The 20,249-nt window shown below is 51.0% G+C and overlaps 1 protein-coding gene across 4 annotated transcripts in view; it reads right to left on the bottom strand.

Annotated features, from left to right (window-relative positions):
- The window catches only part of TMEM63A (transmembrane protein 63A), a 30,797-nt gene that overhangs the window by 1,910 nt on the left and 8,638 nt on the right, over positions 1-20,249 (bottom strand). For all 4 annotated transcript variants that reach the window (XM_019730910.3, XM_019730913.3, XM_019730912.3 and 1 more), the window contains 19 exons: positions 19,493-19,559; positions 18,538-18,575; positions 15,567-15,709; positions 14,764-14,815; positions 14,268-14,376; positions 13,523-13,593; positions 11,422-11,502; positions 11,043-11,166; positions 10,813-10,946; positions 9,465-9,602; positions 8,471-8,624; positions 6,594-6,700; positions 6,400-6,486; positions 5,881-5,943; positions 3,627-3,789; positions 2,604-2,709; positions 1,272-1,439; positions 703-818; positions 313-375 (listed from right to left, as the gene is read on the bottom strand). In XM_019730910.3, the coding sequence (XP_019586469.3) occupies positions 313-375; positions 703-818; positions 1,272-1,439; positions 2,604-2,709; positions 3,627-3,789; positions 5,881-5,943; positions 6,400-6,486; positions 6,594-6,700; positions 8,471-8,624; positions 9,465-9,602; positions 10,813-10,946; positions 11,043-11,166; positions 11,422-11,502; positions 13,523-13,593; positions 14,268-14,376; positions 14,764-14,815; positions 15,567-15,709; positions 18,538-18,575; positions 19,493-19,559 (1,984 nt within the window). The remainder of the gene's footprint in view (positions 1-312; positions 376-702; positions 819-1,271; positions 1,440-2,603; positions 2,710-3,626; positions 3,790-5,880; positions 5,944-6,399; positions 6,487-6,593; positions 6,701-8,470; positions 8,625-9,464; positions 9,603-10,812; positions 10,947-11,042; positions 11,167-11,421; positions 11,503-13,522; positions 13,594-14,267; positions 14,377-14,763; positions 14,816-15,566; positions 15,710-18,537; positions 18,576-19,492; positions 19,560-20,249) is intronic.

The raw sequence follows: 20,249 nt of genomic DNA, 5'->3' as shown, positions 1-20,249 counted from the left end.
AATGCCAAACCTTCTAGGCATTAAATATGCAGAGAAGGAAAGTGAGCCTGGAAATGAAACCGAGGGGGATGGGCATACGTCGTGGCAAACCTAATTCTCTTCTCAGGGACACATGGATGTGGCTTCACATATGTAAGTTAAAGCACCCAGAGGGACCAGGGATTCTTTCTCAAGTGACATTAATTCAGCAATTTGCCTGGCACATGATCAAGGGACTTCTATTTTTAAAAGAGGTGATCGAAGCATGTTTGCAAGGCCCATCTGGTTGGGGCCGTAGCCAGTGCTCGGTGCTGGGGGAGAACCATAACTTACTGTGAATGGTGGCGGTACTGGGGCCTGGGCCTCACTTCCTTTGTCACTTGCAGATTCTTCTGTCTGCAGATAACAGCAGAAACTTGCAACGGTAAACAAAACTGATCTTCCTGAACTAATACCCTCCAAACAAGTAACACCCAGAAAAACAGTACCAGCTGGCACCAAGCTCCCAGCAGTAGCCCAAGAGAAGAAGGGGGGGGCGGGCGGGCAGTGCAGGGAGAAGGGAAGGAGGTGGGGAGGGAAGCCACACATTGTACCCAATGCCCACGCCTTTCCCATGAATAAATAAAATCTCGAGAAGGCTGTTGATATGTGAATGGGTGGCGAGTGAACTGACATCTCCTCCCAGGTCCTGGCTGGGTGGCAGTGGGGGAAGGGGCCCTTTACCTTGTAGTTCAGAGGGCTGAGGTGCTTGAAGCATCCAAAGCAGGTGTAGCCCAGGCAGACCAGGATGGTGAGCAGCACAACCAGGAAGGTGAACAGGGTGGCAGGGGCTGTCAGACCTGGGGACAAAGGGATGCCAGCCTTAGGGAGGGAGCGAGGGAGGGGCGGCCATTCACCCTCACGCTGCTGAGGAAGGGTCCACACGTGGTGCAGGAACTGTGGGTGACTTCTCCCTCAGGCAGAAAATAAAGAGATGGCACCACTCCCCAGACCCCTTCAAGCAGCTGGGATGGTGTCTTAACAGCCAGGTGCACACAGAGCGACTCACCGAACAGCTGGCATTATCCCAGCTCAGATTTCAGGTACTAGGACACCAAGTCAATGGCAATTTCCCAGCTTCCTTGCTGGGTCAGTTCCCTCCAGTCTCTGGTGCCCTGCACCCTGGGTGCCACATTCTGATTGGACACCGAGTTGATGCTGTTACAGCAGTGAAGGATTTGACTGACTGGTATGGATATGGGAATGTGAGGCCAGGGCTGCCTCCCTACCCCCAAGGCAGAAGGGCCCCTCACCCAGGCGCAGGAAGGAGAAGAAGTAGAGCCAGAAGAGGCACAGGATGGGAGCAGCCAAGGCCTGGTTCACAGCCGCGAAATGGATCCTTTTCTCCAGCTTGGCTGGGAGGTAGGCAAAGTAGAGGTTGTGCCGGTCCACCATGTGCTTGAGCAGGATGTAGATGAGGCCTGAAGAGATAGAGCTGTAAGCTGGAGAGCCGGCTGGGCCACAAGGGCCCCTCTGCCCCCTCCTCCTGGGTGGCTATTTGTGCATGGAACTGGGGCTGGGGCTGCCGCCTGACTGCAGAAACCAGAGAAGGTGGGCAAAACGCAAACTGCATTTCCTAGCTGCTAGTGTTCTTCGTCTCTCTCCCCTCTCCCCACCTCCTTTCCTTACCCCTTTCTGGTCTCTTTCTGACCCTAAGGAGATGTGTCTATGAGTCTGTGCCCATGGAATACTGAAATTCTAGGATCATTTTGGAGAAAGAAGCTATTTAACACGGAGATACCTGGCCTCAGCTTCTTCCTGGGCCCCTCTCATGCTGAGCACCCCCAGATCCTTCCATGCTCCCACTCTCCTTTCCTTCTCCCACCCAAGCTGACCTCCTGCCCACACCACAACGAGTGGATCCCCAAGGATCTCATCCCAGGGGCGGCACATAAGGTCGGTACTGCCTCTTCTCTATTATGTCAGGTTTAAAAAAAAAATTGTTATTTTGTTTTGAAAGAGTAATGCTGTATTTAAAAAATAGTACAAGGGAGTAAACAAAGAAAACTAAAATTTCCTCCTACCCCTAAACCTCAGCTACCGTTGCCAACAGTCTCTTGGGCATTCTGTTTCCTTTCAGAGTCTTCCATTTGTTGGCCAGTTCCTGATGTTTTATTTTAGTGGCAAGACCTTGGCCTTTGAAATAGAACAGTCCCTAAGTTCGAATCCTGGCTCTACTTCTCACTGCCACGTATCAAGAGCTTCCTCTGTGAGAGGAGACAGAAACTAGACCTGGCTGATAGGACGGTGTGTGAATTAGTGTACCGTCCACGGGAGCGCAAGGCTGATCAGCCAGAGAGCACACGCAAGAGCCTCAGGCATTACTTCGGGCTGTCTTTGCTGCAGAAACAACCAAGAATGACGTGGTCAGCGGGCAGAGAAGCTCAGACCAGGAGAAGTACACAGTCTGGAGGCCAGTGGAAGGAATTCATTACAAGTGAAATGCAATTTGGTGTCACCTGTGACTCTGTGGCTAGATGAGGTCCTCTATGTGTGGGGCTCTATAATCACCCAGTGATGGCTGAGCCGGGGTGCTTGGCAGAATCAGCCACCCCCCACCCTGGACCGGCTCCAGGGCCACTCACCAAATGGCACGATGATGGGACAGGTAATGCTGTAGGCCATGATGACGGTGAAGACACACAGCATCCATGCATACATGGCTCCGAACTCGAACTCGAAGGCCTGGTTCTGGGGGCAGGAGGAGGTGAGGCGCTTATGGCTTGTTCTACCCACACCCCCTCCGTGCACCCCGGGTGGTGAGGGGAAACGCCGGGTAGAGGACTTTGGAAACGGGAGGCTCACAGCTACCCCCACCACTTAAAGTCCTTCCTGTTCCTCCACAAGCCTTCTCTAGCTTCACTCAGCTCACACCCAGACCTCAGAAGGTACCGTGATCATCATTCCTTAGTGTTTCCTTTGTTTGAATCATGTCCACCCAACAGGCTCGTGAGCCTCTAGAGAGCAGAGGCAGGGCCTGAGGACAGACGTGGGCATCAGACCCGACAGCAGCTCTGCCCAGTCTGGCGTGTGTCCTGGACCACCCGACCTCCGCACCGCCCTACTGCTTCATCTGTGCGTCTGCTCAGTAGGGGACGCACAGTGCCCATCGCGCCCACTGATGGGGTTCTGATGATGAAATGAAAACACACAGGGCGTCTCCACTTTCTTCTCACCGGTACCCACATGGCAATGGAGAAGAAAAGAGAACCCACACCACCCCAACTTAGAGAATCTTAAAACAAATGTCACAAGCCCCAAATGCCTTCGACATCAGTGGTAATCTTAAGAATCCACGCACAAGGTTGCCCAAGAATAAGGAATGAGTTGGGGGGGGGGGGGAGAGAGAGAGAGAGAGAGAGAGAGAGAGAGAGAGAGAGAGAGAGAGAGAGAGAGAGAGAGAGAGAGAGAGAGATCAGACTGGCTAACGTGCAAAAATCCACCTGTGAGTTCGAGTGGAGAATTTTGCAGACATGCCACATTCACGCGGGGTCCTCATACCTCCGCCCCGCTCAGGGGCGCCCCTGTGCCCCTGGTGAGCAGCTCTGCGCACCGTGTCTGGGGTGAGGGCCGGGTGGGGAGTCAGCGCCCGCCCCGCCAGCGCGCACCTGCTTGACGTTCCTGCGGTCGGCGGCGGTCTTGGCCATGATCATGCGGAAGGTATAGAGAATGAGGCCCGGCAGCCGCAGCAGCTCCATGCCATTGCCGATGAAGGCCGACGCTATCACGTAGTTCACAAAGAAGGCGCCCTGGTCCGGCAGAAAGACGCACCTGGGGACCCGGGCGGGCGTGTGAGCTGACAGCCTGGAGAGCCTCCTTCCCACCAGAGGGAGAGGGGGAGCCCCAGGCTCTGCACTCGTCCCTCCATCCCACACGTGCGTATGCAGCACGCACGCGCGCCAGGCCCTGTTCTGGGCACTCAGAGAAACAAAGCACGACCCTGCTCTCATGAGGTGTATGTCCCATCTAGGAGACACAAACGAACATGGAAATACATGTATGCCAGGTGCGCAGCAAAGAAAGCAGGGCGGGCAATGTGTACTGTGTTAGCACGGTGGTCAGAGAAGCCTGTCTGATAAGGTGATTTTGTGCAGAGGAGGTAAGAGCGGGTGTCATCCAGAAACCTAAGGAGAGAGCATTCCAGGCAGAGGAAACAGATAACGGCTCTTGGGGGAGCGAGTCTGGCCTGTCAACACAATAAGGTCAGGGGCCAAGGTGAGGGGTAGGGTGAGGCCGAGAGGTGTGGCAGGCTGGCCCTGGACAGAAGAGCTGCTCTGCCTGTGGGGAGGGTGCCAAGGGGCAGGGAGACCACGCAGATAGCTGCTGCTGTCATCTGTGTGTGGCATGAGGGCGGTCCCGGTGGAGGTGGTGGTCAGATTCTGGATCTATGTTAGAGACAGAGCTGTCAGGATTTGCTGATGGAGTGGGTGTGGCATGTAAGGGAAAGAGAGGAGACAGGAAGGACTCGGGTTTGGTTTGCCAGAGTAACCAGAAAAACAGAGTCATGGCTAGGGAAAATTGTGGGAGCCGCAGATTTGAGGATAAAAGTCAGGAGTTTGGGTTGGGGCAGGTAAAGTCTGAGATGCCCAGTAGAACCCAAAGTGGGGCTGTGGCAGGCAGGCGGCCAGGGAGTCCAGAGCTGTAGGCTGGGGTTATGCACGTGGACGTCTTCTAACTCAGGAGTAGTCCGGGGGCGTTAAAGCAGTGGATCTGGCTGAGGTCACCTAGCGAGGGAGTGTGGATAGGACTGAGGGCTGAGCCCTTGGCAGCTGATACTTAGAGCTTGGGGACATGTGGAAGAACCCACGAAGGAAGCTGAGAAGGAGACACCATGGATGGAAGAATGAGAAGAGGGGAGTCCCAGAGCCTGTGAAGACAGCATTTCAAGGAGGAAGGTGCGATGAATGTGCCAGATGGTGCTGACAGATCAAGATGAGGACCGAAAGCTGGCAATCTGGAAGTCACTGTCAACCAAGAGCTGGTGGGGTGCAGGTGTGTCTGTCTGTGGCTGCCAGTTCCCGAGTCATCAGCTCACCCAGAAAGAACCCATTTAAAATAATGCACCCCATGCTTCCAGACAAACACGACAGCCTTTCCTATAAATATCCCTTTAGAAAAGTCCATCTTGAGTCTAAGGGCCTCTGTTAGGACTTAAAGTGCAATGTGATAGGGGCTGCGATTGCATCCCAGCTCTGCCCTCTAACGAGGAGGGTAACCGTGGACAGATTATTCAGCATCTTTGGGCCTCAGTCTCCTCATCTGTAAAAAGGAGATGATCGTAACTCTCATAAATTGTTGTGAAGGTGAAATGAGAGAAAGAATAAAGCATTGACCATAGTGCCTTCTTAAATAACAAGTGTGTCCGCTAAGCGGGCATCGTATAAGCTGAAAACACTAACCAGGACACACATCACCATTCTCTTGGTAAAGAAAAAAAATCGTTCCAGTCCAGACAGTCACTCTGGTTGCAATGTTAATTATTATTCTCCCTCTCTGCTCCCTGGCACCACTGAGATCCCGCAGTTCCCTTTCCCCAGCGGCTCCATTCTCGGTAAGTAAGTTTCAAAGAATGAACGAGACTGCCTCTAATTGAGTCTTGGCCTTTAAGAATAACCCCATTTCTGCACACGAAGCAAGCACAAAGTGGGCCAGCTCCCACGGTGCGGCCAAAGGCTTTGCCTGGCCCCAGCCCAGCCAGGGACCTGGTAGGGCTGATGGGGAAGCCCCAGGCCCTGTGGTCTCCGGTCCCCAGGAGGAAGAGGTCTGTTCTGAAGCCCAGACTAACCTTCCCCCAGGGCAGCCCCAGCCCGTGGGACACTTACTGGGACCGTGGTTCCAAAACTCAGTGTGACTGATACTTACTCCAACCTGATAGAGGTGTCTGAGGAACTTTTGTCAAAGAGCCACCGGAAGAAAAAATCCAGACTGAAAGACAAATGCATCCCGTGAGAATTTATTTCCAACACTCCATGGGATCGCTACATGTTTTCATTTTTCTCTGCTCTAAAAACAGCCTGAATCTCAAGCGCTCCAGTTAACCTTTAAAAGGTCACTTATGACAGTGTAACTTGCCAGGCCCTGATTTAACAGAAACTTCCTTCCTTGGGATAAACAAAGTCAGGATTAGACCCTTCCCCAAAGTCGAAGGTTGCGATAAGTTTTGTTTTCAAGCTTTTCAAAAAGTATGTATGTTAAAGGAGGAAGGATCGCATCTCCAGAAGTACCCACGGACCAGCACAAGTGCACCCCAAGTGGATGTGACAGATTTAAATGTTGTCAGGGGTTTGCATCCACTCCAAAACTGTTCCCATTCTCCGGGGGACAGTGATCTCCAGATGTGACCCTGATTCTAAGCTCAGAGCAGGAGGTGGCGATGTGTACCTGGTGAGGCCGAGGGAGGGCAGAATCAGGACCATGAAGATCAAGAATATGTAGACTTTGGTCATCATGATGCGGTTTTCCCCTGACCTGCAGGGAGTCAGAGGTGAGTGCCCAGTGACCCAGGCCTTGTCGGGAAGCCCCGTGCTGTGTGCCCATTGCCCTAGGGGAAGGGGCCAGAGCTCCCGGGCACCCACTTGGTCCAGTGAGACTCCAGCAGCGTAGAGTAGTAGACAACGGACGGGAGCAGGGCCGAGAAGGACCACAGGAGGAGGGTTGGGAAGAACTGGCTGACGATGGGGTCCTGGAAAACAAGGTCCATAGCAGAGAGAGTTGGGGGCTCTGAGGCCATGGCCTGTGGGCATGGTGGCTCAGTGAGGGGCTAGGGTGGGGTTCTGCTCATCCTTGATCCCCAGAAATGATACTGTGCCTGGTACAAGTTAGGGATTCCATAATGTTGGCTAAATAGACAATAATCGCACCTTATTTTGTATAGTATAGTTCTTTTGAGTGAAGACATCAATTTCACATACAAATAAATTTCCCTATAGAAAACCAAGCATACCGCCAAGGGAAGAAGGCTGGCCCTTCCCCCATCTGCCTGCTTAGCTCACAGTGGCCCAGTCAGAGCTTACCAAAAATACTCTGTTCCCAATCCTGTCTGCTGTGCCCATTGTACTTGTTACTGTAATTACATGACTTGATTAACTTATTACGTTCCTTGATTAAATGAACATAAAAATAGAAAGAAAAATTCTTTGAAAACTATGTCGGCTACTTCGGAAAGATTTGATAAAAGCCAATTTCTAAAAAATGCTGTTGAATTAGATAAGAATAAATTAACTGTAAAAGACGGAGGGAAACGAAATCTAGGAGGGTTCTATACTTAGACTGGCTTTGCAAGTATCTTTAAATTCTTGCTTTCCTGTTAGAGACCAAAACTGGAATCACAAACAATGACATAATGGTGTGGTTTGTGTAAAACAGACAAAGGGGAACTCTAATCAGCAGATCCATCCTCAAAGAACCAGCCTTGACCATACATCAAAAGACTGACAAAGAAATGAACATGTACGTGCTTTAAATCGAGACAAAACTGCTTCAAGTACACTATGTATTTTTGATGACGTGTTGAGTCAGGTAAGAGAGCTTCAACCACACATTCGCTCATTCGGTCACCATCACAACAGCCCCATGAGTGTAATCTGGCAGGTGTTTTGACTCCAGTTTTTAGATGGAAAACCCAGGCCCAGAATTCATCAGCTAGGGAAAGGCAGAGCGAGGACCAGGACCTCAGGCCTCCAGCACAGAGTGCTTTCCTGGTGTGAGATGAACCAAATGCCAAGTGGAACTGGAGCAAAGAGAAAGATTTAGGGTGCTAGTTCAGCAAAGCTAATTATGGGAAACCAGTATCTTTTTACGTAGATGCCAATTTAGTGCGTGTTTAGCTGTCATCTCATTGATTCATCTAAGATTTTAAAAAACCATTCATTACCTATCTGGAATCAATGACTTTCTACAAGATTACCAGAAACTGAAATGTAAGAAAGAAACAATTAATTCATGGTTCTGCCACCCCAATCCACAAAGCTCTTTTCATTCTTTCCTTTCCACTCCCAGTAGCATGCATCATACACCCACATCGTTGGCCCACGGCTGTAACCATGGCTAAGGGATAATTCTACATTCTGTTTTTATCATAAACTCCCAATGTCTGCTAAAAGTCTATATAATTTTTAATGGAGGCTTAATGTGCTGTGAGACTGAATATACTTCATTCAACTCAAATGGCACCTACTGCTGAATATGTAGATGGATTCCATATGTTTATGTATATATGGAATGAATACATACATATGGAATATCTAGATTACTGTACGGGGTTGCAATAAATGTGGCCATGCTTGCTCAGGGCTTAAAAAGCACAGTCAATCATACCTATATACATTTTTTAAAACTTTAGTTATTTAATTAATTGTCGGTTGATTTTTAAACGCATAGACATGAGCTGAGCAATATGGCCGCCTGGTTCAGTGGCCCCACCTCCCTTGGTTCCCGTTCCTCCCCCACTCACATTCAGTGCATGGATGGGCTTGGTGACATTGAACTTGTCCATGGTAGACAGGATGATGGAAGGTGTGGTCAGGAAAAACAGCCCCACGGAGAGAGTGAAGTTGATGCCCAGCCACTGGAACCACCAGCGGAGGCCCTGGATAGAGAGGTTCTTCCTGCAGAGGAGACAGGACACAGGCCCTGGAGGCTTCTCTCCCAGGATCTGGCTGCCAACCTCATCAACAGTGCCCATGGCTCAAGCGGGTCAGAAGGTCCCATCGAGGCAAGCCAAGAGACTAGCCTGACGGCTCTGGCTGAGGGTTCATTCCAACCTCAGGAGTACAGGCAAGTTCTCTGCACTGAGCTTCATCTACAGGAATGTCAAATGTTGGGTCCCTGTGATCTCAGAGGGAAAACAATTATTCACTGCTAATATGGCTGCCTCAGTCTGGGGGCCAGAATCTACCCTAGAAGGTGCCATGAGCACCCAAGTGGACCCAACAAGGCTCCGACATGGCATTTCTTAGACCGGTCTGTGATCTGTTATGACTAATGACACATTCTTTCCAACATGGCCATGGGCTGGGGTCCCAGGAGGAAGGAGGCAAGGGACGAAGGCACAAAGGCCCAGCTGGAACCTGCCTGACCTCTCACCCCATCAAGAACAGACTGACGAACCAATCCCAAGTTTAGAAACAAGAACCAGCAAGCAGAAGCACCAGAAGCAGAACTAGAGTCCAGCAGAGACAAGCACCCAAACCCACTCTGGACAAGGAACTGAGGCTAGACCGGACGGCAGCCATGCTGGGGCCACTGCTGGGGCTGCCCTCACCCTGGGCATGATGCTTAAGGCTCGCCGACAGACCCTGTGGACACAGCTTAGCTCGTCAGCATGTCTCCCAGGCAGGAGAGGCAGCTGACACTTGACGTAAGGCTGCACTGACACATCCAGCAGCCATGAGCTATGTGTGGCTATCAAGCATTGACATGCGGCCTTTCCCGGCCTGCGTTCTCACCAGCAGATGTCCTCTGGGTAAGCAGCAAAGGTGACTGTCCACTTGGAGGTGCAGAGCTCTCTGCTGTGGGAGGACGGCTGGGGCTCACCTTTGCACCGAAGACCCTGACACTTGCAGGCGTTGAAGTCTTTCAGGATACTGCCAAGAAATGCAGAAATAGCCAGGGCCCAGACCACAGGGGTGCCCCATCCATACGCAGCACACAGGCCCCAGTAAGACTGGGAGCCTCGTGGTACAGGACCTTTGCTTTATTATTACTCATTTATTATAATTAATGCTATGGAAGAGATGCCACGCTTGGCCCACTATGTGGAGGATTCTATTTTCCTCAGAACCACGCTGCAAGACAGGGAGTATTATTCCTGTGTGACAGGTAAGGAAACGGAGGTTCTCCAAGTTAGGTTCTGCACCCCATCTGTCTGGCTCCAGCTGCCACGCGTTTGCACTTTCCACACACTGCTCCTCCCTGGGATCCTGCTGGCAGTGGCCTCACCCTTCCATTCTCTCACCTACTCCCCAGACCCCATAGTAGCATCAGACAATGTCACATGTGGCCTGTTCCCATTCTGACTTTCCTAGGACTCCCACCGCAACACTCGCCATCTCCATGGTCCCTACTCACTCCCCCTTTGGTCTCCCATGAAGAACCCACCAGCTCCCTTACTCCTGTCTAAGAACACCCTTCCTCTCTCCACTGGCCCCCTCTTGGCTCCAGCCTCACTTCCGGGTCTATAGGGCACATCCAACAGACCCTTCCCAGGGTCCACAATGCCCAAGGCAGGGAGGCAGGGAAGGGGCTTTTGCTTGGCCACCGCCTTTATGCATCCTTCTCCCGACCCCACCCCTGGCTGCTCCCAGGCCAAGATGCACCATGCAAACCCCGCCCCCCATCCCCACGCAGCAGCTGTGGGCGTCCTGGAGTGCTCAGGGGTCTGCCCCCACAGCTGTCACTTTTAGGAAGATGAGGAGCCCGTGCACAGATGAAGGATCTGTGGTTGCAGAGTGGCTATCTGAAGGGCGTTGGCATCCATCCCTCCTGGCAGAATTCTGGGACACAGAGCTTGTGGGACTCTTGGGGCAGCTGGTGGGAGCCCTGGGCAGGGTAAGACCACATCCACCTGAGAGGGGCTCATCTAGAATCACCCACGCCCAGCTGTCACACAAACATGAGCTGGACGCCCTGAGGGAGTGAGTATGATGGCTGCTTCCTCAGCTGCACCTGGGGAAGTCGATGGACATGCCACCGACAAATCCCAGTGCTGGTGACTGAGTGGCTCTATCAAGATGGACAGCAAGGTATCTGGACAGGAACAAAGGAGTCAGCCAAGGAAGGGCCTGGGACACTCACTAGGTGGCCATGGACTTCTCCTGGAAGGTGACGAAGGCCATCCCCAGAGGCTTGTACTGGACCCTGCCCTCCTCCTCTGTGATTCTCTCTGCCAGCTTGTCCTTCATGCGCGTGTAATAAGCAATGGCATCCTCCTACCAGAAGACAGATCCCCTTGTGATGCCGTGGCCCTGTGTAGGTGGCAGGGGGACCCCCGTGCCTGCAGTCCTGGCCAGGGCGTAGGTCCTCACCCGCTCGCAGCCCTGTACTTCGCAGCAGCAGAACTGGCCGCAGGGCTTGGGATTGATGAGGGTCCGCTGGCCGGTCTTTGCCTGCAGGTTTGTGTAATAGGTCAGGCTCTTCTCAGTCTTTTTCCTACAGTTGGATGCAGGGGAGGGGACAAACTTCAGACTCACAGCCCTGTGGCACGATGGACCCCACACCTTCCATTCAACCATGAGTCACCACCAGAACTGGGAGTTCAGCTTTCTGAACAGGTAAAGGGCAGAGCCTCCCTCCTCCCTTCCCAGGGGGGCATCTGAGGCCATCAAGGAAGGATGGAGGACGTCTCTGAGGGGAAAGGTCAGAAGCTGTAGGCCAGCTTAACCCCTGCCCGCCACCCGCCCTTACCTCTCCTTGCACAGGTATATCAGCTTGGCCACGTTGTAGCACAGCTGGACCTCCACTACCTCGCATGTCGGATACGCGTCCCTATGCCCAGGGTGGGCCGGAGGCAAAAAATGGCCATTAGAAAAGAGAACCCCCAGACAGATGAGACCCCCCACATCTCCAAGGTTGGCAGGGCAATCACAATGCTCATTCCTGTGCCGGTGGAGACCTCTTTTCTCTTTCTCTTTTAGCAAAAGGGGAAACTCTGAAATTTAATACAAAGAGGCCTTTTTTAATAGCATGAAAGTAACTGCCTGTAACTGACAAGTATATACCCACTTGGCTTTAAATCAGCTGGCACCTCTAATGGGGAAAAATACTATTCATTATTCCGTCTATCCACCCAAAGGAATAGATGTCTTGTGCTTTCCAGATCATATCTACCTTAGACCATCACTGAAATCCTATTTAGTTTGTGGCCCTTTTGAAGATCACAGACCTTTTAGGTCTAATGAAAGCAAAGCACCCTCAGCCCAGAAAATGTCTACACATTAACAATCACAGTAAAATATTTGTAAGCGTGCTGTACATATACAATTGGGCAGGTACGCTTACAGTATTAACTTACTTCATCTTGACCATAACCTGTGAGGGTTTGTCCCCGTATTACAGATGAGGAAAATCAGGGTAAGAGAGGTTAAATGACTTGTGCCCAAGGTCACACAGCCAGTGAGTGTCTGAGCCAGGATGGCAATCCAGGTGGCCCCAGCTGCAGGACCCATGCCCATAGCTACTGTCAGAAACTCCCTTACCATCCACACAAAATCAATACATACAGCTTCTGGGGATCACAGTATAAATCCCCACGACTACATGCCAGGCACTTTTCTGGACACTGGGGATGGAACCTGGATATGTTAATATTTTAGTGTGAGAGAGACAGCCCACAGGTACACCAGTCATTCGATGAATCAATAGGACAAACTTCAGGTCCCAGTAAAAGCTCTCAGGAAGAGAACCCTGGTGTAAGTATCCCTGACACAAGGCAAATTCATACTCAGTCCCCACAGATTGTAACAGCGTTCACTCGATGCTCCCTCCTAAAATAGGGGAAAGTATGATTCAGTGTTTGTACGGGAACGAGCAGAAATTCTTTCCTCTTTAGGGTTACACTGGTTCCAAATGTCACCTAGCAGGCAGCCCTGGGGAGCTGTTTCATGGAACAGAGAAACAACGTTCCTGTATCCAGTGTTTATATATAAAAGAATATTTCAAAAATACTTGGAGTTTCTGAAGAGGTTAGTCAATACATTGTAAACATTCATTGAAAATTCCGTTTATACTAATAATTTGCTTAGCAAGTGTTCTCGTCAATAGGGCAAAGTTAAACTGTAGCCAACCCTGGTTTATGCTACAAATTAGTGATTGTTGAACTGCTAAGGGATGAATATAGACTCGTTGGCCTGGGTTCAAGGCCTCCAGCCCAGGGTCCCGGGACCTTCCCAGCCTGCTTGTCCCCCTCACACCCCCTTTCCTGATGCTCCGTAGGACGCCCCGTGCTCATAGCACTGTGCACACAACTTCCTTCTCACTGGACAGCCCTTCCTCCAGCCCCCCCTGCAGGGATCCTTGGTGCAGGTGCTCAATGGGGGCTGCTGGGGAGGAGGTTCTGCCAGGAGAGCGTGGACTCTGTGAGGACAGAGCGCTCATTCAAGGGATGCCTACTGATGGAGGAATGGACGAACACACAGGAGAAGGGGCCTAGGTCCTTCCCCTTGGACTGGCTCTGCCCCATGTACCTCTTACTCTGCAAAGCTGACACTGAGAAGCCCAGGGAGAATCATTTTCTTTCCCCATATGCTCTCGAGACGGTTATTTGCACCAACACACTGGCCTGTACTCTGCTCACATGGGCAGCGGACAGGCCAGCCTGGCCTGAGCTCTTCCACGGCACCAGCAGGACAGCACAAGGCAGCCATTCGATGCTCACAGGGTAAGGTCAGGTCCTTCCTGGATCTCACCCAGGTGCCCAAGTGGAAGATGGAAGCCTGTCACCCCAGGCCCCTGGCCTGTGGTCCCACCTGGAGAGGCTCACTCCCCTTCCTGCCCTGGCCCTACTCACCGGAAATGATTCTCCACAGTCTCCTTTGTGGCATGGCTGGGGAGTCCTGTGACAAACAGGGTCCGCCTCACCTACCGGAAAAACATACCAGAGAGAAATGTCACCAGGACAAGCCAGTCTGTGGGTAGGCCCAGGTTTTCCACCCAGTTCCAGCCTCCCCTTCACCCCCGCCCCCCAAAAAACATCAATGGGAATTCAGCAGGCTCCAAGGCTGTCCTTTGTGGCCTGGCAGAGCCCTGAAGCATGTTACCTACATAGCATCTCCTTCCGGGCTGTACAAAGATTCCATTTTAAAAGCAATTCTATGAGCCTCCTTTTGCATGACAGGAGACTAAGAAAGAACCCAGAGAGGGGAAGTGACTCAAAGAGGATCACACAGCAGATCAGAGGAGAACCCTGGCCTGGAACCAAGTAACAGAAACTCCCTCCCCGGTCAAGCTGTGTATTGCAAAGGGAGAGGGGACCGTTCTCAATCCGAACCTCTTGGAAGTGACTTAGAATCAGTAACTTACAAGCCCAAACCCCAGAAACCTAAGGGTTAGGTGACAGAATAGGGGGAAAAAAGACCTAAATCCTAAAAGAATCCATCAGAAAATTAAGAAGGTAAAAAAAAAAAAAAAAAAAAAAAAAAAGATAATGGTCCCCCAGCAACCCCCTCCTGAAGCTCACTGCCGTGGAGCTCCTGCTCCTGGGGAATAAGATGGGGTGCCATTCCTCTCTGCCCCCGGCCCGGAGCCTCACTCACCAGGCTCTCCTCTTTGTACTTGATGGACTGGGTATGGTGCCGCATGAAGCCCACGGTGAGCAAGAGGTAAATGACGGCGAAGATGGTGTGCAGCCAAAGGAGGTTGTTGCTGGGGGGAGGACACGACCCGCCATCAGGGGACAGGGCTCCTGGGCAGGGGGTGGGGGCCGGCGGGGGCCTGGGTACCCTCACCGCACTGATCTGAAGGCCCATGGCTTCATCACAACGGATGCCCCCAATGGAAGCCACGTGGCCACTGTCCCCCTAGAGAGGCCCTGTCCTGACAAATGAACAGTCCCTCCTGGTTTCCTAACACCCCCTCCAAAGAGTGGCTGCCTAGGATGGGCCCGGAGCCCAGCCACACACTCCCTGCAAAGGGGCATTCAGACGTCAGCCCACCAGCTTTGCACCACCTCGGGCCACCCAGGGTTCTGGAATCTGCCTTCTCCTTGGCCTCGCCCCTCAGCACCCTCACACCCTCCCACCCCATACTCACTCAGTCTGTAGGTTTGCTATCGTCGTCCTCCCAAAACTGTAAGGGTCTTTGTCTGCAGAGAAGCACAGGTACTTAGTTCCAGGGTCACACTAGGGAAGTGGAGTGGGGTATAACCAGCCTCGGTTTGTGGAACTCTGAGGAGACGGATCACCGAGGGCCGGACTGGTCAGAGGACAATGACGTCCACCCAGTCTTTTCAGACCTGCCCCAACCGAGGCCTGTGTGACTCCAAGACGCGCCCTGATAACGTCTTCTCAACCCACCATGTGGGTGAAGTCAAAGTTGAATTCACTGGCTTTGAGGTTTTTGTGGCATTCCTTGAGAAATCTAAAAAGATCCTAAGCTGTTCCCAAAACCAAGGCTGGGAATCGCTGGGCATCAGAGGTGGATTCATGGTGGCATTTTGGAGGCTGGATTCCTGCAGTGGCTTGGAAATGGAATTCCTCGCTCTGATTTGGACTTTGAGCATCACAAAGGTCTTCCACCAATGGTGGCCTCCTGATTTGGGTGGGGGCAGGAAAGTACACAACACTCTCTGCAGCCCAATTCTATAAATCTTGAGTTTTGCCTCCTACTCAGATAGAACCAGAAATTGATATCAGGGGCCCAAGGTTTGGGGTGGATTCTTCTGTGGATTTTTCCATCTGATGGAAAAGTCCAGAAAGTCACCCTGAGACCTTCTCACATCTGAGTGTGAGCGTGAATCCTGGGGTTCTGGTCCACCTCCACCACGACTAGAGCCCCTTCCCCTAGGCCTACACTCTGCCTAGGCTGACACAGACAAGGACAACAAAGATGGTTACCCAGCAGGTCCCCCGAGAGGTTGACGGGCAGGACGACGCACAGGGACAGGAAGCTGACCACCACCAGCAAGAAGATGATATGTCTCTGGAAGGACAGGTAGTGGATGGCGTCCTCCCCACACCACTCCAGGATCTGGTCGTCACTGGCCAAGACACACAGGTGGAATCTTAATACGTCGTCATCACAGGCCCGGCCCTTGGGGCCTGGCACACATGACCTCCTTTAACCCTCCTGACCATCCCGGGAGGTAGGTTCTAATTTCAGCTCCTTTTTTACTCCATAGGAGTAAACAGAGGTACGGAAAAGTTGCATAACTTTTATAATCACGTAGCTTGTAACAGCAGAGCTACGACGGGAACTTCAGAGCCTGTCCTCTAGCCCCGCACCATACTGCTGGGCAGAGGAGGGTACCACCATGCCATTTGTGTCTCTAGAAACATTGGTGTCCACATCTGTGTAGGGGTGAGAGGTATAAATACAATGAGTGATCCCATAGCCCTTTCCTGCTTCTGTGAACAAAGCCACTGGCGAGGGCTGCTGGGAACGTCCTTCCGAACGGAGCTGGGAGGGTGTCGGGGCTCACGGCCCCCATACTTTTTCCCATCTCCCCCTCAGCCAAGCTAGGAGAGAGTGGTGGAGCCACTGCTTAAGCATGCCAAGGCTCATATATCCTCCTGGCCCTAGGTCCTCTCTGTCCCTGCCATGGCCCCAGAGATGGGAGGTGACCTACTCCCCCCTTTCCCACCCTCAGTGCTATATTTGGAGGCTCCAGGTCATTTAGGGACCCAGAAAATTCTGGGTTCTGACAACCAGACTTCCATGCTACCAAGGGAGATGGGCGGTTCTCCTTCTTTCCCATTCTCCTGAAAGGGAAGTAGGTGCCCTGAGGGTACTGCTTCCAGAAGGCTGGAAAGGCACTGCCCTGGGAACAGCTTAACGAGGCACATGCTGCAGCACAAAAAGGCACATCGAAAGCTGTGGCGCACGGGCTCGGTGGTCAGACAGACAGACCACAGTGGAATCCTGCCCAGCCTCCTCCGGGAGACGGTCCCAGGACTCACCTAGGCTGGGACTCACCTAGAGCCGGGAAGGCACTACCTGCTGGCTACCTGGTGACTTAGCAGGGGCACAGGTGGCCGTGAGGATCAGCATCTGGTGCCTGGCACCTGGCAGATGCTCAGAGGTACGCTTGCTAATGTTACTCCTTTCTACTATCTGTCTGGAGGAAAAAGCTTTGCAATTAACTACACTGTTTTCACTTAGAAATAAACTACCGAAATGCACATGCTTTGCCACAACATGTTCTTACTAAACAAATACAACTGACAAGTGAGCAATTTTCAGTACAGTTTTTCTTGAGACTCTCTTCTGACTTCCCTCTCTTGCCGGGGAAAGGCAATTCGGAAGGAAACTGAGAGGCCTCTTTAAATGTCAGTTGTAATGTTGGCTGTGAGCAGATGTTAAAATTTAATTGCAACTTTAAAAAAGTCCAAGGGTAGTCCTTTCTGTGGCTAGAAACAAAGAAAAAAACCACCGGGAGTTGAAATGCAAAAACATGTTTGATATTAGCATTAAAATGACAAGGCAGAATACATGGCTATACCCACATGACAGCCCCACTCAATGAGAAATGAGTGTCCACATGGAGAGGATTGTTGGGGACACAGAACAATGAACATAGGGGGCATGGAGAGGGGAGGCACTGCAGGGCAAACCTCGAAGAGCCTTTCTAGTTACCATGAAAATAATGAGTCCAAGTTTCTGGCTTTGCCACTGCGTCCTCGCTGAGAGTGGGGTCCAAAGCCCAGGAGTGGCAGGCAGTGGCCTGAGCCCCAGCCAGCAGGGTCTATAGAGAGTGGCTGACCAAAGGAATGCATACTACGGACATCTTTCAGAGGTACAGTTACGGGGGACTTACAATTTCTTCCTATTGATTCTTTTCTGCATGTGCTGGACTTTTTGCTCAAGGCATTTATTACTTCCAATATCAAAAGGAAATGTGTCTGAGGGACATGATTTTGTGGTGGGCAGGGAAGGGTGAGGTCCCACTTCTGCCTGTCCCACTTCTGTCCCCTTCCTTCCTCCCTGAAATCCCTCCTCCTGCTTCAGACCAGAGTTCATTGGCTTTTCTACAGAAGCTCTACCTCCTGCCAGTCCCCCTGGGAAGAACTGCCCCCAAACTCTCGTGTTTACAACACTCTCACGCGTGTTAATTCATTTGAATTAGGCAGAGCTGGCATCATCCTCGGTACCCTTTTATAGTTGGGAAAACTGAGGCCCAGAGAGAAGGACTTACCCAAAGTCCTGTATCTACCATATTTCATCAACTCTAGGGTGTCCTTTGCTTATTTGGACACCTCTGAAATGGGGTATACCCTATGATCAAAGCTGGTCACAGCTTCACAGGCATTTTCTTATTCTCAGTGCCATGTCAAATAATATGCATCTTACAAAGCAAGGGTTTCTTGGTTTTGATGAAATATGACAGCAGGTGATAGAGCCAAGACTCATATCTTGGTCCTCCTACCACATTTGAGATGACGAATTGGCTTTCTCTCCCCAGACCCCAGGTTAAAACATACACACACACACACACACACACACTTTTAAAGGAGCTGAATATATCAAGCAATGATTAGTTCTCTACTTTTCACTAATTCAAAGACATCCAAAACTGCCTAGAAGAACTTCTATGTAAATATATCCATGTCAAATAATAAGTTGTTATAATTCCTGCCTAAAGGGAAAAAAAAAAAAAAGGAGCTTTAAATAGCGTGTACAAGGGCTGCCTGGGCTACCTTTGTTCTCAGCCCCCACAGGCTGCTTTGGACCAGAACTGAAAAGTACCTAACAGGCCCCCATCTCAGGATTAGGCATCTTGGCTCTTTCCTCCCCCAAAGAGGAAAACACCCTAACGAACCCACCCAAACAAAGACACAGACACACACACAGCTGCCCCGCTGCACTCACTTCAGTCGGAAGATTGCAGTCAGCCAGGGGCAGCATCCCTGGAAGTGGAGAGATCAGGGATTAGCCTCGAGCATCTTGCCTGGGAGCAGATGTAATTATCGTCTTTGACATTAAATGACCATCTAACCTCCCCTGGTATAAAAACAGCACTTTTGTCCCAAATTCAGCAAGTTACCCCTCATCCCAAACATGACATTGTCTGCACACTCCCAGTCCTTGGCAATATGCCCTCCATCCCTGGAATTTTTGCAAAAACCTCTCAAATTAGACAATTCGTGGAATTACACAAGTTCCAGGGCCAAATCACAAAACTTGAATCAACAGTTAATGAAAACTCAGGGCAGCTTTGGAGAAACTGATGTGGATTTCTGTTTGTTTCAAAACGACTGAATGGGACGTGGGACCAAAGAGCCCTGAAGTGAGATTCAGAGAGAGAGGAGGGTCTGTAGGTTTTACTGTCCATTGCATCTCTGAAAACTGATACCCCATATAGATGGACTGTTACCCAGCTGGGGAAGACAAATATTGTTCATCATTCACTTGACAGTTACTAAGCACCTACTGGGTGTCAGGTGAGGAACAACGCTGCGTAAGACACGGTTCTTGCCCACATTTGGCTCACAAGCCAGCAGGCAAGTGAATAATTAACTGTCACACAAAGCCGTACAATAACAGAGACAAGTGCTGGGATGGGACCACAGGGGATTCCAAAGCCCTCTGCCTGAGAGTGAATCACGATCCTGGGTCATCCAGCAGCCATTCCCCTGTGGTACTGCCCAAGTCCAGGTGACTTTGCCAAGGCACAGAAGAGTTCTCACCAGCACTAGCCACTCAAGGCCAGGGTTCCAAGTTAGCGGCTGAAGAGCAGCACCCCATCCTTTCCACCCCCGACTCACTCATTACCTCTGGTCCCCACCACCCTGGCCACAACCACCACTGGCCCTGAGATACCAACCAGCTCGCTTTCAAAGTCTTGTGGTCCTTGGGAGGAAGATGACGACAATCTCTGAAATCTGGACCCGCTAGAAACACGACAGGAAAAAAGGTCAGATAATTCTCCTAAAATATCTGAAAACTTATGTCCAGTATCTTGCTGCCTCTTAGAGCTCAGGATCACATCTACTAGCCCTCAATGGCTGGGGCACAATGTAACTCATCCTGTGAAAAATATACACAAGGGCAGTGGCCATTCCTAGGTATGTAGGACACGAATCTCTGTTATACGCGATTAGAACGTGGGGTCAGGCATTGGCAAATCATCCTGTGCCCCACCTCCCCGGCCCTCAGCCCTGTGACCAGTCTACCTAAAAGGACTTCAAAGTATCACCTGTGTACAAGATATTTCCCCATACAGCAGCTAAAACTTGGAATAAGTACTGTGTGTTATCAAGTCTAAGACGACACTGGTTGTAAGGGGCATAATTACTGTATGAACCATGAAGAAAGAAAAATGCTCCCAATTAAACTATGACTACTCCTGATAATAAGTTGCATCCCAATTTCAGAGATGAGAAAATGTCAAAACGTGCATTTTAGAGTGGATGAACTCTGGCATTTTACATTGTGGCATTTTAATCAGATCCTTTCTTCTGAGTAACCCACAAAAACACTCTGTGTGCTGTAAATCTGAAGTGTTTGCAATGTTCATTTTTGCTTCTATTTTCCTACTCCTGGCTCCACCATCTAACGGCATAAGACGTGGTGAAACTTAA

Source organism: Rhinolophus sinicus, chromosome 6, assembly GCF_057876585.1.
Source record: "Rhinolophus sinicus isolate RSI-liver-muscle chromosome 6, RSI-T2T, whole genome shotgun sequence".
Classification (NCBI taxonomy): Eukaryota; Metazoa; Chordata; class Mammalia; order Chiroptera; family Rhinolophidae; genus Rhinolophus; species Rhinolophus sinicus.
Note: the sequence above shows the minus strand (reverse complement) of the source record. Positions and strands in the feature narration are given on the sequence as shown.